This window comes from Eubalaena glacialis, chromosome 1 (genome assembly GCF_028564815.1).
Source record: "Eubalaena glacialis isolate mEubGla1 chromosome 1, mEubGla1.1.hap2.+ XY, whole genome shotgun sequence".
Taxonomy (NCBI): Eukaryota; Metazoa; Chordata; class Mammalia; order Artiodactyla; family Balaenidae; genus Eubalaena; species Eubalaena glacialis.
Window position 1 is genome coordinate 201,328,708 of NC_083716.1, and position 13,719 is coordinate 201,342,426.

The 13,719-nt window shown below is 37.2% G+C and overlaps 1 protein-coding gene across 3 annotated transcripts in view; it reads right to left on the bottom strand.

Annotated features, from left to right (window-relative positions):
- Positions 1 to 4,320: 4,320 nt before the first annotated feature.
- HECW2 (HECT, C2 and WW domain containing E3 ubiquitin protein ligase 2) overlaps positions 4,321 to 13,719 on the bottom strand; it is a 407,233-nt gene continuing 397,834 nt past the window's right edge. For all 3 annotated transcript variants that reach the window (XM_061203609.1, XM_061203599.1, XM_061203626.1), the window contains one exon: positions 4,321 to 5,002. In XM_061203609.1, the coding sequence (XP_061059592.1) occupies positions 4,891 to 5,002 (112 nt within the window). In that variant the 3' untranslated portion in view covers positions 4,321 to 4,890. The remainder of the gene's footprint in view (positions 5,003 to 13,719) is intronic.

Genomic DNA, 13,719 nt, shown 5'->3' on the forward strand with positions numbered 1-13,719 from the left:
TCCCACTAGGCAGATTAGCAAGCAGTGCTCTCAATAGGCAGCTCGGCATTCTTTTTCTCTAAGTCAGAAACCAAAGTATATGTTCCTACACCCACCAGCAAGCCCTAAGATGATCCTTCCATCTTTGTTTTAACTTTCCCTCTGCTACAGTCCTGTGGACTGCTCTGATACGGGTAGTGCACACACATTAAGTATATCCTTTGTGCCAGCTCCTTGGAATGCAGTTACCACTCCTGAATCTTGAAGGTTGGTCAATAATTAGCACTACATTCTTGGCAGGGGTGGGGGAGGGAGGGAGGCACCACTGCTGGGCTCCTCTTTTCTGATTTTTGTTTCTATCATCCTTCTAGTGGGCAGCAAGTTGTTGGCCTTAAGCCACAATTTAGAAAGCTTGACGTCTCTGACATTTCTTTGCTTCCATATTAGAAAAGCAAATCTATCTAGAAAACACAATCGAACTAGAAAGGTAATAGTTTTTGCAAAATTAGGATCTAACTGAAAGTGACATTCTCATTAATTTAAACTCAAATTTTATAGAAGGTGTCTAAGATTTAGAGTGTTTTCATTCATCAATTAAATCAGAAAGAAGGTAAGAAAGCACAAAAGGGCCTGAAAGTCAGACTCAGTTGAGGATGAGGCATGTTCTTTATTTGCGTTTTTTCTACGCAGGGTGATAGGTATCTTGTAATGATGGTATAGCATCATTTCATCCTCAATGGGAATTTTCCGAATTGGGTTGGATTGGAAAAAAGACTTTAAGGCTATTCATTATCAGATGTTTGCCTTAGAAGTAGTCAAGTCATAAATACAACTTGTGCAGATAGAAAAAAAAAAGTTGGAGGAGTGTGAGGAGGACGGAGAGGGAAAGAGAACCTGCAGTAGTTCCTTCATCCACATCACTGGAACTCAGCTATCAGGGTTTTCTAGATCCATCCTTGTCCAAAATTAAAAAATAAAATCAGGCTTCTAATTAAAGTGTTTTTTCATTACCTTGCTTCCAAATAATATTTGAGAAAACTAAACTTACTATATTATATAAATCCACCAAAAGCAATCAAATTTTGCAGTTTGTTTTTAATTTCTCATAACAACTAGTAAAATGGAAACATTAAGAATATGGGGTTTTTTTCCATGAATATGCTAATTTCTTCATGGACTTTTCAGAAGGTGTCACATTTTAAGAGTGTTTGAAAAAATGAGAGTTTGGGTAGACAAAGCAGCTTGTAAACTTCACTGAAATTGGAATAGGCTGGTAGAAACATTAGTCCCCACATTTCTCGAGATGAAACCTAGAACTGTAAAGTACTAAAATTGATCTCACAAGCCACCCGTGAAAATCAGCCTCAACCCAGATGGGACCTGATACCTTCTACCCCACAGAGTGTGAGGATCAAGAGAGACTAAGCACTTAAAAGTGCTTAGAAACTCTAAAGCGCTGTTCAAACATATTCTACCGTTACTGTTAATCATTTGAGTGCAGGTTTTCTTTAAACTTCTGATTGTTAAGCAAGTACAACAAATTTTCCTTCATTTATTACAGAATTTCTACTTAATTATAAACACAATATATAGTAGAAAATTGTGACCGCACTTCTTTGACCAAGATCCATTCATTTTGTGCACAAGAAAAAAGTTTTGACCCCAGTGGTGGATGGGCTCAAGGATTGGGATTTTTCACACTGAAAACCAAAGGTACATTGTAGTGCAGATGAAAGGAAACAGAGGGAAACTACTGAACTTAATTTTGGCATTTTTTGGGTAATCTGAAGATCCTTGAGTTGGTCCTTCACAGTTCAGCTCCCCACCTGCACACTTTAAACTCTGTGTGTAAACACACTCTGGGCTTCCACGCTTGACCAGTATCATCACACTGTTACATGCCATTAGTCACCGACAGAAAGAACATTTATATGATTTTTTTTTAGCCACAGTATCTCCCATGTATGAACCCTTCACTGGAACCCCCAGATGGAGCAAGCCATTCTCTCCTCATTCCTTGACTGTAAAACATACCAAATTTTATTTAAAATACCTTTTTTGAACCTTGGTATCTACTCCACTAGACTGTGAGCTTCTTGAGGGCAGATTTTTGAATCTTGTAGCTCCATCATCAAACACAGTGGCTGGCACAGAGTGAATGCCAATAGTGGGCCTCTTCTCTCACCTAACAAAAGTTCTGCATACATATTTGATGTTTCGTGACTGTCTTTTATAGTATAAGATGGTATAGTATAAGCATCACTTATAAGTTTCTTAAAGAAAACAAGATCAGACAGCCAAATTATCTAGGTTCATAGTCCAGAAGAAAATATTTACAGATATTTCTATTTGTAGAGTATATTAAAGTCTAATTTATTCTGTGGAAATGTTATTTAATATTTTAAATAGTTATTATTGGACTCTTTTGTTTTACTAATGAATAATAATAGATCAGTTATCATGGTGCTCTGATGTGAGAGGTCCATCTTGGATAATTCCCAATTCTGAGAATGGTAGCAGCTAGACGATTATATTGGTATTTGGAAAGAAGCTGGATGCCTTAACAAAGAGGTATATTTGCTAAAAATAACTAAAGAGAGATATTTCATTTCAAATCTCTTTTACCTAATAATGTGTAATATGGTAACAAAGTGTCACAAACCAAAATGCAAGCTGACATGGTCTATGAAAATATTTTGGAAAGAAATGCAACCTTCTATATCAGCTGCTTAGAGAATGCCAGCTCTGAAACATCTTATATACCATCAAAAATGTGGTTTTTTTTTTTTTTTAAAAAAAGCATGTTATACTATTTTTCCTTATAATGAAAAAAATACAAGTAAAAATAGTTTGTAAGATTAAATATATACTTATATTCATGATAAGTAAGTACAAACTAACATTTCCAGTTCAAATTTTTTTCTCTTTCTTTCTGATACAATTATAGTACACAGATAAATCTTTCCTTCTTATTTCCAGATTTCTGTAACCTTTTCCCCAGAACGTTTCTCCACACCACAGTACTTGCCTTTAGAGCAGGAATGCAACATGAGTGGTATTCCTCTTGAGGGTCCCAATAGTAAATGTAGCTTAACCAACAGTGAAATCAGTTCTTACAAACCACCTATGAAAACCATGCATTGGACCGCCATAAAATGTAGGATTGCCAACACCTCATAATAGGAATTCCATGGTTGCTTATAAATATAGTTCTCGAAGAAGTATTTGGGCAATGCCTGTAATACCATAGGCTGGCAAGCCAAATGTTTACTCCAATGATTTTATTACCCTCAATTTAACTTCACTCTATTGAACACCTGATTAGTTACGACCATAAGTCAAGAAATAAACAAGGATGTGGAATAACCCCAAAGCAATAAAAATGAAGAACACCCTCTGATAAACCAAGCAGAAATAACATTAGTGATGTCATGCAGTTTCTGAGATATCATAGAAAAATTGTTTCTTAATTTTGATAAGAAAATTATGCATCAGTGAAAATGTAGGCTTAGAAATATAGTACTGAGAGTTTCAATTTGTGATGTCTTCACTGATGAGGGAAAATGGAATTCTTATTACTAAAGAGGGCTGATCTCTTGGGTGTTGCTGATGGCTCCCTAACTGAGCTTAGTGTTTAATGATGCTGTACAAATAAAAAGCAGTGGGGGAAATACGAAATATCTGTATTAAATGCCATCCTGCAAAGTATTTGATGGATGGAAGAGAGTCTAATGCATTTTAAATAAATGCATATCATACCATCACATAGAGTGAATCTTAAAAAATTATTACTTAGATGCACAGTCCTTGTAGTGGTAGACATGGCACTGTGAAGAAAGTTTGATTTAGAAGCTATTTTCTATTATACTTGTCAAGTGATGGAGTTGCTGTTAGTCATATTGTAATGTCCCTTCAACTTTGGTACATTCAGTGCAAAATATTTTGGGGAATTTTTTTGTACCTTTATAAATATAAAAGGCCCTTTTGTTCCCTTTGAGAGTGCTTAAAAGGATACATATTAGCATGATGCCCTAGTAGCATGGAACATGAAAATGGAACAGATGATACATACAGTATGATAGGTAGGTTCTTATATACATCTTAGAGAACATAAATATAATGAACTTATAAAAAATAAACAGAACTCACTGTGTACTTTTTCCTGATATGCTGTGATTAATTGCTAGTTATTTTAAAACTGTTTTCATGCATTATAAAGCATAAAATCTGTCATTAGTAATTCACTGAATAACAGTTTGTCTTCGGCCATATACACACATACCACTTTGCATATACATTGTCACAGACCACCTTATTGCAAATCTTTAAGGTTACCTCATATTGACTTGGTTTCATTTTCACTGTGTCCCATGAAAGCTGAAACCTATGGTGCACACCATGCAGGCACTCATAAGCAAGAAAATGAATATTCTGTTATAACTTAGGGCTTAAATGAATGTATTTTCAGGAGATATATTTGTTTTTATTATATTATTTAACTTGCACTAATTTGGAGACTGGGCCAAGTGCTGCCAATTTGGCTTGAATCATGTTCAAAGGTAAGTTTCAAGATTCTCCTGAGTCTCTAAAAGTTATCATGGAGCTGATCGTGTACAGGTTCATCTTTGTCTTGGAACATAACAAATGGAAAAAAGTTTGGCAGTCAAGAACTGTTGATTGAAAGATTGTTGGGTGGTTCCCTGGGCATCAAGCTCACCCAAATCCTTCCAAGAGGACTCATCACCACTATCCAGTCCCCAAATGTGACAGAACACGTGTTCCTGGAAAATAATAGCACTCAGCTTTACTCTAATGGAAGTGTACTCTTGAAACTTCCAATGTTCAGCCATTCTTCTAGAGGCAGCTTCTGGAATTGCCTGTCTACACGGAGCGGGGCATTGTGCCTCCAGGTCACTCAAGTCCAAAGGTACTGGTCTCTTCAACTGCTGTCAAGAGTTTTTCATAAAGCATGGAGAAGGATGGGTACGGAGGGAGATCCAGACGGTTAAAACAAGTGTGAGCTCTGCAAACAGAAGAAGCAGTACAGAGTTCAGAACGCTTTGAGTGAAACGATATTGTTTCTCTGTGTGTCTGCCTGTGCTTGTCTTTCATATTCAAATGGGTTTGTTGCCAATTTTCACATTCCTTTTGGAAACACTTTGAAAACGTTTCGACTTGAAAAATTCAGAATTGAATTTCTTTAAGGGAAATAGGATCTTTAAAAAATATTTTCCTTACATTTTCACAACCGTTTAAAATCCATATTACATACATATTACTACTTGTTTAGTTGTCTAAGAATTACAAAGACAAGTTTGAATTTTTGTTTCTCTTTTGATGTTAGATTTTTTTTTTCCTAAAAGACATGACTATAAACTCTTGCAAAGTAATTCATTTTCAGAGTTGGCATTTGCCTGAAAGTCTCTCAAAAAATCTACAGTTTTCCATTTTTTCATTTTGTTGGTCAGGGAAGAGCACTGAGTGTCTCTGAAGACCCGCAGACACGCCTCATGGCTTAGATTTTTGGGAAATTCCCTGGCTGGACTTTCCTGTCGAAGTCAGTAGACCATTGTTACTTCTTTGACTCCAGTGCTATAATCTGTTTTCTCCTAATTCACAATGCAAATAATGGCCATTTAAATCATTACATTACATTCTTTTTAGAAATACCTCCCCTTTTGCCAAGATAGGAAAAAAATATGCTTTCCTGTTATTTGCACCTGAATCACAATAAAAAATAGACAGTCTCCAAATAGTACATCTTATCAGGAAGTAAATCTGCACTTTTGACATGAAATAGGAAGCATTTTATTTGGAATGTACAACAGTTTGTTTGTGGGAGCTAAACAACTTTGACTTTAAAAAAATGCTCCTGAATTAATATGGAATTTTGGGAGCTGTGATTTTTAACAGGCTGTTTTTACAAAGTCACATGTTTAAGTTTGTATTCTTATAAATCACTTTAATACTAATGAAATATAGTTATACTCCTAGATGCAGCATAGTGTCACGGGAAGATCAGAGATCTACAGTTGGATAGACTTGGGTTTGAATTTCAGCTCTGCCAACGAGTTGTGTAATTTGCAGTGAGTTATTAAAAATCTGCCACTCAGTTTTCTCACCTATAAAATCAGAATCGTATCATTTCTTTCAGAAGGATATGAGGATTAAATGAAATCACAGAAACATGCTTAATACAATGCCTGGCTCACAGTGTTTGACCAATTAATAAGATATATATTGTTAGCTACATTTCATTACCATCAAAAAGATTTACTCCAATTGCCTTCATTAAACTGCCAAAAGATAATCATGACTCGTGGAAACTATGAGATAACAAAGAGATGATAAAGCAGGTGTGTGGCCACATGGCTTATTAGAAACAGTAACTCGAAGGGGCTGTTATATTAGAAAAATAAAGATCTTCCTCAACTTACAATGGGGTTACATCTGGATAAACCCCTCGTAAATTGAAAATATAAGTCAGAAATGCATTTAATACACCTACCCTACCAAATATCATAGCTTAGCCTAGGCTACCTTGCACATTCTCAGAACACTTACATTAGCCTACAGTTGGGCAACATCATCTAACACAAAGTCTCTTTTATAATAAAGAGTTGAATATCTCATGTAATTTATTGACTATTGTACTGAAAGTGAAAAACAGAATGTTTGTATGGGTACAGAATGGTTGTATGTGTATAGTTTTTTTACCCTCGTGATCATGTGGCTGACTGGGAGCTGAGGCTCACTGACACTGTCCAGCATCATGAGAGAGTGTGGCACTGAATACTGCTACTCTGGGAAAAGATCAGGATTCAAAATTGGAAATATGATTTCTACTGAAAGTGTATCACTTTCACACCACTGTAAAGTCGAAAAATTGTAAGCCAAACCCTCGTAAGTCTGAGACTGTCTGTACCAGTTTTAGGACACAGAGATAAAACTGGCTCAGGGTTTACAACTCTTGTTATTACAAACTCTAGAATATATTGGGGGAAAATCACCTAATCAATCTTTGCAAGCAAACACTTTCTTTGATATAATAAACCACTTCAGAATTGCATTTAACATAATCTATATTACACCTTCCTTACACCAGAGCCTCAACTTGGGTCTCAAGAACAATGTTTTACTTTTTAAAAAACTAGGGGCTTCCCTGGTGGCACAGTGGTTGAGAGTCTGCCTGCCAATGCAGGGGACACGGGTTCGAGCCCTGGTCTGGGAAGATCCCACATGCCGCTGAGCAACTGGGCCCGTGAGCCGCAATTACTGAGCCTGCGCGTCTGGAGCCTGTGCTCCGCAACAAGAGAGGCCGCGATAGTGAGAGGCCCGCGCACCGCGATGAAGGGTGGCCCCCGCTTGCCGCAACTAGAGAAAGCCCCCGCACAGAAACAAAGACCCAACACAGCCATAAAGAAATAAATAAATAAAATAAATAAATTCTTAAAAAAAAAAACTGAACTAGCATACTGAAAGTCTTAGGAATGGTTTAAATATCTATCTTGTGTAAAACATTGGTGTAAAAATATTAACTGAAGACTTAAATCTGTTATAGGGAAAGGGGAGGAAGAAGAGAAGTATGTTTTGAATGTAATTATCATCCAGACTTTGTGTGTCAGATGACTCGTAACATTCATTATCCCGTTAGACTAAAGATGGTACTTCTTTTAGGTGAAATTTAAACATTTTCATTTCTTTGGTTACCAACAAGGCTGAGAATCTCTCCCCAAGTCAGCTTGTTTGTAACATTTCCCATTTTGTGATCTACACGTTCATCTCCTTTGTGATCTACATGTTCATCTCCTTTGCCCATTTACCTTTTCTTTAAAAATTGTTTTTCTTGTGATAAGATACACATCACATAGAATGTATCATCTTCACTATCATCAAGTACACAGCTCTGTGGCATTAAGTACATTCATGCTGTTCTGCAACCATCACCACCATCCATCTCTAGAACTTTTTCCTCTTTCCAAACTGAAACTTTGTACCCACTGAACACTAACTCCTATTCTCTCCTGCTCTTGCAACCACCATTCTTTTTCCCATCTCTATGAATTTGACTACTCTAAGAACCTCATGTGAGTGGCATCATACAGTATTCATCCTTTGTGACTGGCTTATTTCACTTAGCATTTTCCAGGCCCACTTTGTAGCATGGGTCAGAATTTCCCTTCTTTTTAAAGCTGAATAATATTCTATTGTTTGTATATACTACATTTTGTTAATCCATTCATCCATTGATGGACACTTGGGTTGTTTCCATCTTTTGACTATTGTAAAAAAGTGCTGTTATGAACATGGGTTCCAATTTTCCTACATCCTCACTGACACTTGTTATTTTGGGGTTTTTTTTTTTTTGATAATAGCCATCCTACTGAGTGTGAAGTCAACTTATTATTTAAAACTTCAGGACTTCTTATTGATTTGTAAGAAATACTACAAAATAAAGAGATTAATTCTTGTTTCTCTCTAGCTAATCTCTTCCAGCCTCTTCACCTTTTTATTTAGTTATGCATTTTATTTACAGAGCAATATTAATCTGGTTACTTGTTACCCATTTTTGATACATTGTCTTTCTTCAGCATGTTGCTGTGATAAGAAATGTTGAAAAGATGATCTCTAATGTTTACACCTAATAGAAGGTTTTCATTGTCTATTTTTTTCTTTTGGTAGTGCTGGTATATGAAAGAGTGTGACAGATCAACTTTCGGGACAACTCTTAAAAGAGTAACTCATTTTATACAGTTGTAATCTTGAATAGATATGTGTGAATTCATTTTTGTGAACTGAATCATACTGGGTAAACTAGGAAATAAAATAATTCAAGCAAACCCTTTATCTAGGTAAGCAATAATCCATAATTAATGTTTTATTCGCTTAGGACAGGACAGGACTGTAGGTGTAGTATATCTATCACATGGTAGTCAAGCCTGTTCCTTCCCTCTTGATAACCAAATACCTTCCCTTAACTGAAGGTTAATTTTACCTAGTCAAGAATTAACAAAATGGCCACATACATGAGAATGAGAATTCATAAATAGTAATGTTTGAATTCCCCAATTAACTTCTTATGCATACTTGAACTGAATGATGAATTTTAATTCACTGCGGTCTTATGGTAGGCAGAGTTCTAAGATGATCTGCCATGACCTATATACCTTTGTATAATCCCCATCATTTGAGTGTGACTGGGGACCTGTAATTTGTAACCAATGGAATATGGCAAAGGTGAAGGTATGTTGCAGATGTAATTAAAGTCTCTAATCAGTTGATTTTAAGTTAATCAAAAAGGTGATGATCCTGAACGGACCTGACCTAATTAGGTGAGACTTTTAAAAGAGCATCTAGAGATCAGAGACTCTCACTGTTGCTAGATTTGAAGAAGTAGGCTGCCATGAATTCTATAGCTGCAGGCAATGAATTCTACCAACAACCTAAGGGAGTTTGGACACAGGTCCTTCCCTAGTTGAGCCTCCAGATGAGAATGCAGTCCAGCTGACATCTTGATTTCAGCCTTATGAGATGCTGAGCAGAAGCCCTGGTTAAGTTGTGCCTGGACTCCTGATTCACAGAAACAGTGACATAGTAACTGTGTGTTGTTTTAAGCTGCTAGATTTGTGGTAATTTGTTATGCAGCACTGGAAAATCACTACAGGTCTCAATGTAGTACAACAGTCTAAGAAAAGGTAGTTAAGTGTGATATAGTAGCATCATCCCTATCAAGGGCAGGCAGTGGGGCCAAGCTGGGAGTCAACAGCAGTCCTTTCATTCTCCCAGGTTTCTGAGTAAAGAAAGAGGAACTCTGCATGTCTCTGCTGTTCAGTAACTCATCCATGAAATCCATAAGCCTGGGTACTCTTTCTTCGACAGTTTCAGTTCTCAACACAAAAAGAAGGACTGGACAACTTTTTTGATCCTCTTCAGTCATAAGACATAATCGCCATCACTGATCCATAACCTAAGGTTATCAATGCTTCCTAAATTACATCTGGTTGCATAATAGATGGTTACCATAACAGAACTTTCCTTCTGAATAAACTGAACAGCTCCCCTGGAAGATGTATCATGAAGATGGAGAAAGTATATATTGTTGAAGGGGAAACTCTGCAGAAAGAGTAAGTGGTTTTCCCAAGGTCAAATCAGGAATAGGACTGCAACCTTGGGTTCCTAGGGGAAGTCGAACTTTAAACCGAAAGCAGGGAGACTAATGCTCTTTCACTTTTGGAAGCCTGACTGTTAACTTCATCCCACCCCTGACTTTTAACTGCTAGTCCTCAGCATCCTACCAGATTACATACATTTTGACGATAGGAATTAGCAAAATAAAGCTTCAGATATTTTTTAACTGAAGGACTCAATCAAAATATACGGGCACTCCAGGGAAAATGGTCCAGATTGGGTCAGTCCAGAAAACTCTGAGAGATACCAGGGGATTTTTAGGTGCTCAAATCATCTAGTTCTATCTCACGCTCACCAGAAAGAAGACATACTCAGAGAGATATGGTGAAATTCATCAGAATCACCCAAGAAGCTTGTTTACAATGGAGATTTTTGGGTGTACCCCCTGAGATTCTACTTTAGAAGGTTTGGGGTTGGGCCTAGGGATCTGCATTTTAACTATCACCCCAAATGAGTCTGATGCAGGTAGGCTCCACTAGCGGAGAGACGTCAATTGGATTAGAAATAAGACATCTACATTGGCTATTTGTTTCTTTTTTTTGAATTTTTGAATTTTATTTTATTTATTTTTTTTATACAGCAGGTTCTTATTAGTTATCCATTTTATACATATTAGTGTATATATGTCAATCCCAATCTCCCAATTCATCACACTACATTGGCTATTTGTACCAGTGTTTTGTGTGCTTGCAAAAATTTCAAAACTCCTTATAAACAAGACAGCATTGCTAATAAGGAAATTGAGGAATAGTGTGGTTAAATAAATTGCCCAATATTTACCATCAACTTGCTGTATGAGCCAAGAACAGGGGAAAAAAAAAAAAGCAAAACAAAACACAATCCTCTGAGGCTTTTCACACCCCCTCTCCCGCCCCATTCCATGTCCTAAGAAAACTCTAGCAGAAAATAACAGAAGGGCCCTTGGACTATGTTGATATTGGCAGCAAATGCACATCCAGTTATTCAGTCTCAATAAAAGAACATTTTTCAAATCTTTCAAAGCCAGCCACACTAAGGCTATAATGAGTTTACCTCATTTTCATCTATGCAGCCAGAAACACTCAAGGAGGGCAGGTCTGAACTGGTCTTCGGGAAATCATGCTGGCATCAATATAAAGAAGATTTAAAAGCCCTCCAGACATCTGGTCTGACTTAATAGATCTCTTGGTGCTTTCTGGATTCTTTAAATGTTAACCAGAAGGTCACATGCTCAACCCTCTTTTCTTTCCTATAGATAGACAAGTCAATTATCCAAATCCAATGAGCCCAAAGAATCACAATTACATCTAAAGTTTCATCAATCAATTAACTGACTAGTGTATTTCTGTATGTGTGTATGTATTTATTAATTCATTCTCCATTTCCCCAGAAGTGATTTTTGGTAGCTTATAAGGATTCAGAATATGAGGCGAAGAAGAAATTACAATCAGGATTTTAAAGACAGAGAGAGTGAGAAGTGAAAAGCATGGGCCTCATTTTATCTAGTAGATATAGCCCGAGAAATAAAATGTATATAAATCGAATACATTTTTTTTATTTGCATTATCATTTAGAATGTGTTTTATCAGTACTCTCTTTCTTTTTGATTGGCAGTGGTGCCTAATCCTAATTTGTTTCCTTACTCCTATTCCCACCTTTTCATTAAGTAATTAATCAATCAAAAACAAATACTTATATATGTATATGTATAGCTGATTCACTTTGTTGTAAAGCAGAAACTAACACACCATTGTAAAGCAATTATACTCCAATAAAGATGTTAAAAAAAAATACTTAAAAGCATTCGGGAAAATTCCTAAGGGATACTAGAGCTTATCACTTTTTAATGTCATGGTATCTTTGGAAATGTGAGCATTCCTGACCGAGTTTACCTGTCAAGTCCAAATTTTCCTCATCTGAGATAGTGCCTATATGCTTCCCCACAGGGGAATCAGGTGCTGCCGCAGTTCTGTTGGCAGGGAAGGCTGGAGGGAGGAGCAGAGTTGGCCTGGAGCTGGGCTATGAGGTAGGCAAAGAGGGACTCCCTTTGGGCTCTCCAGGGCCCCCTAATTCAGGGCCCACTGAGTGTTCAGGTAGCACCCAAGCACTTTCACCTGCAGACCCTCTTTTATTATGTCCTCCATTGAAGACCCCATATTTTGAAAGCTTGTCATTCCTATACAAAGTGCCCTGATGAACAAAAATTAATTTTTCAACTTACATTTCATTTATTCCTTCATTCATTGAACAAATACTTACTGAGGTCATACTGCATGCCAGACATTGAGCTGTCCCCTGGTAGATGAGGATGAATAGTCTGCTCTCTGCCCACAAGAAGTCTGCACTCTGACAGCAAAATATGCAGGCAAATGGGACCCACTAAAGGTTATGCAGTCTGTGCTCTGTACTAGGGGATCTGGCTGGGGCCAGTAGGCACTGTAATCCAGCCTACATTTGGCTCTGCTCACCAACCCATAATCCCTAGCTCAGGGCTGCATTTCTCCAGAAAACTGTAAGAAACCTTTGTCTAATCCAAAAGATTCATATGGGCTCTCAGTGGCCCTGCACACAATGAGTTACAAGTCTGCTCTGCAGAGTCAGGAAAGGCTTTATAGAGGACACTATTTGTGCCAAGCCTTGAGGGATTTATAGGTGTGTAGGGTTTTTCTGGATCAACAACAAGAAGGACGTTCCCAGCAGACTGCCCGGAAGTGTGAGGAAGCATTGCATCATCAGGAAACCTGAGAACTACAAGTGCTTGAGTGATAGGAGCCAAGGTTGGACGTGAAGCCAGAGAGGGAGGTAGGGTCACATCAGGAAGTGAGGTGTGCTCATGCAGAGACCTTTCCCATTTATTCCATGCATTAAAGGGAGCTAGTGACTGGGTGTGGAGCTTGATATGGCACAGGTGCCATTAAACACACCAGGGAATAGAGGAAATGGGCATGGTAGATGATGAATTCGGAGCTTGTAATCAACATGAGAAATACAAAGTTACCAATCACACAGAGTGATAAATTCAACGGAAGTAATTCAGTGATTGTTTTGTTAGCCTAGATAGATTTATTAACACAAATAAAGGTATAACTTTTGTTATGATTTTTTTAAATATTCATAATTTCTTTATTATCCCAATTAATACTTTCTTAGACCATGAGATTTAGAGCAGGAATTCTCACTAAGACTAGTTCACAAATATCTGGGTAACCCATGGTGGCACAGCACAACCCCGACCCTCACCAGGTGTTCAATAAATGTGAATCAATGGAAAGGAATTCTATGGCACTTACTACGCCCACTACTCATGTGTCATATACCGTTTGGTGGCAGTGATGTTGGTTATCTATTCATTTAAATATCTATTACTTCCTTCTCTGTGTTTTAAAGTCCACAGGGACAGAGGTCAATTTATGTCTCCCATAAAGTTTTGCATATAATAAATGCATAATGAGTATCTAAAGGCTTGTTGGAGGAATTAGATTTACTAACTAATTAATATCTTATTCTAAAGTCTCATTAGGTTGTCTTGGTTAAAATGCATCTGGATCTATAAATACAATGTGGAATGTTCCC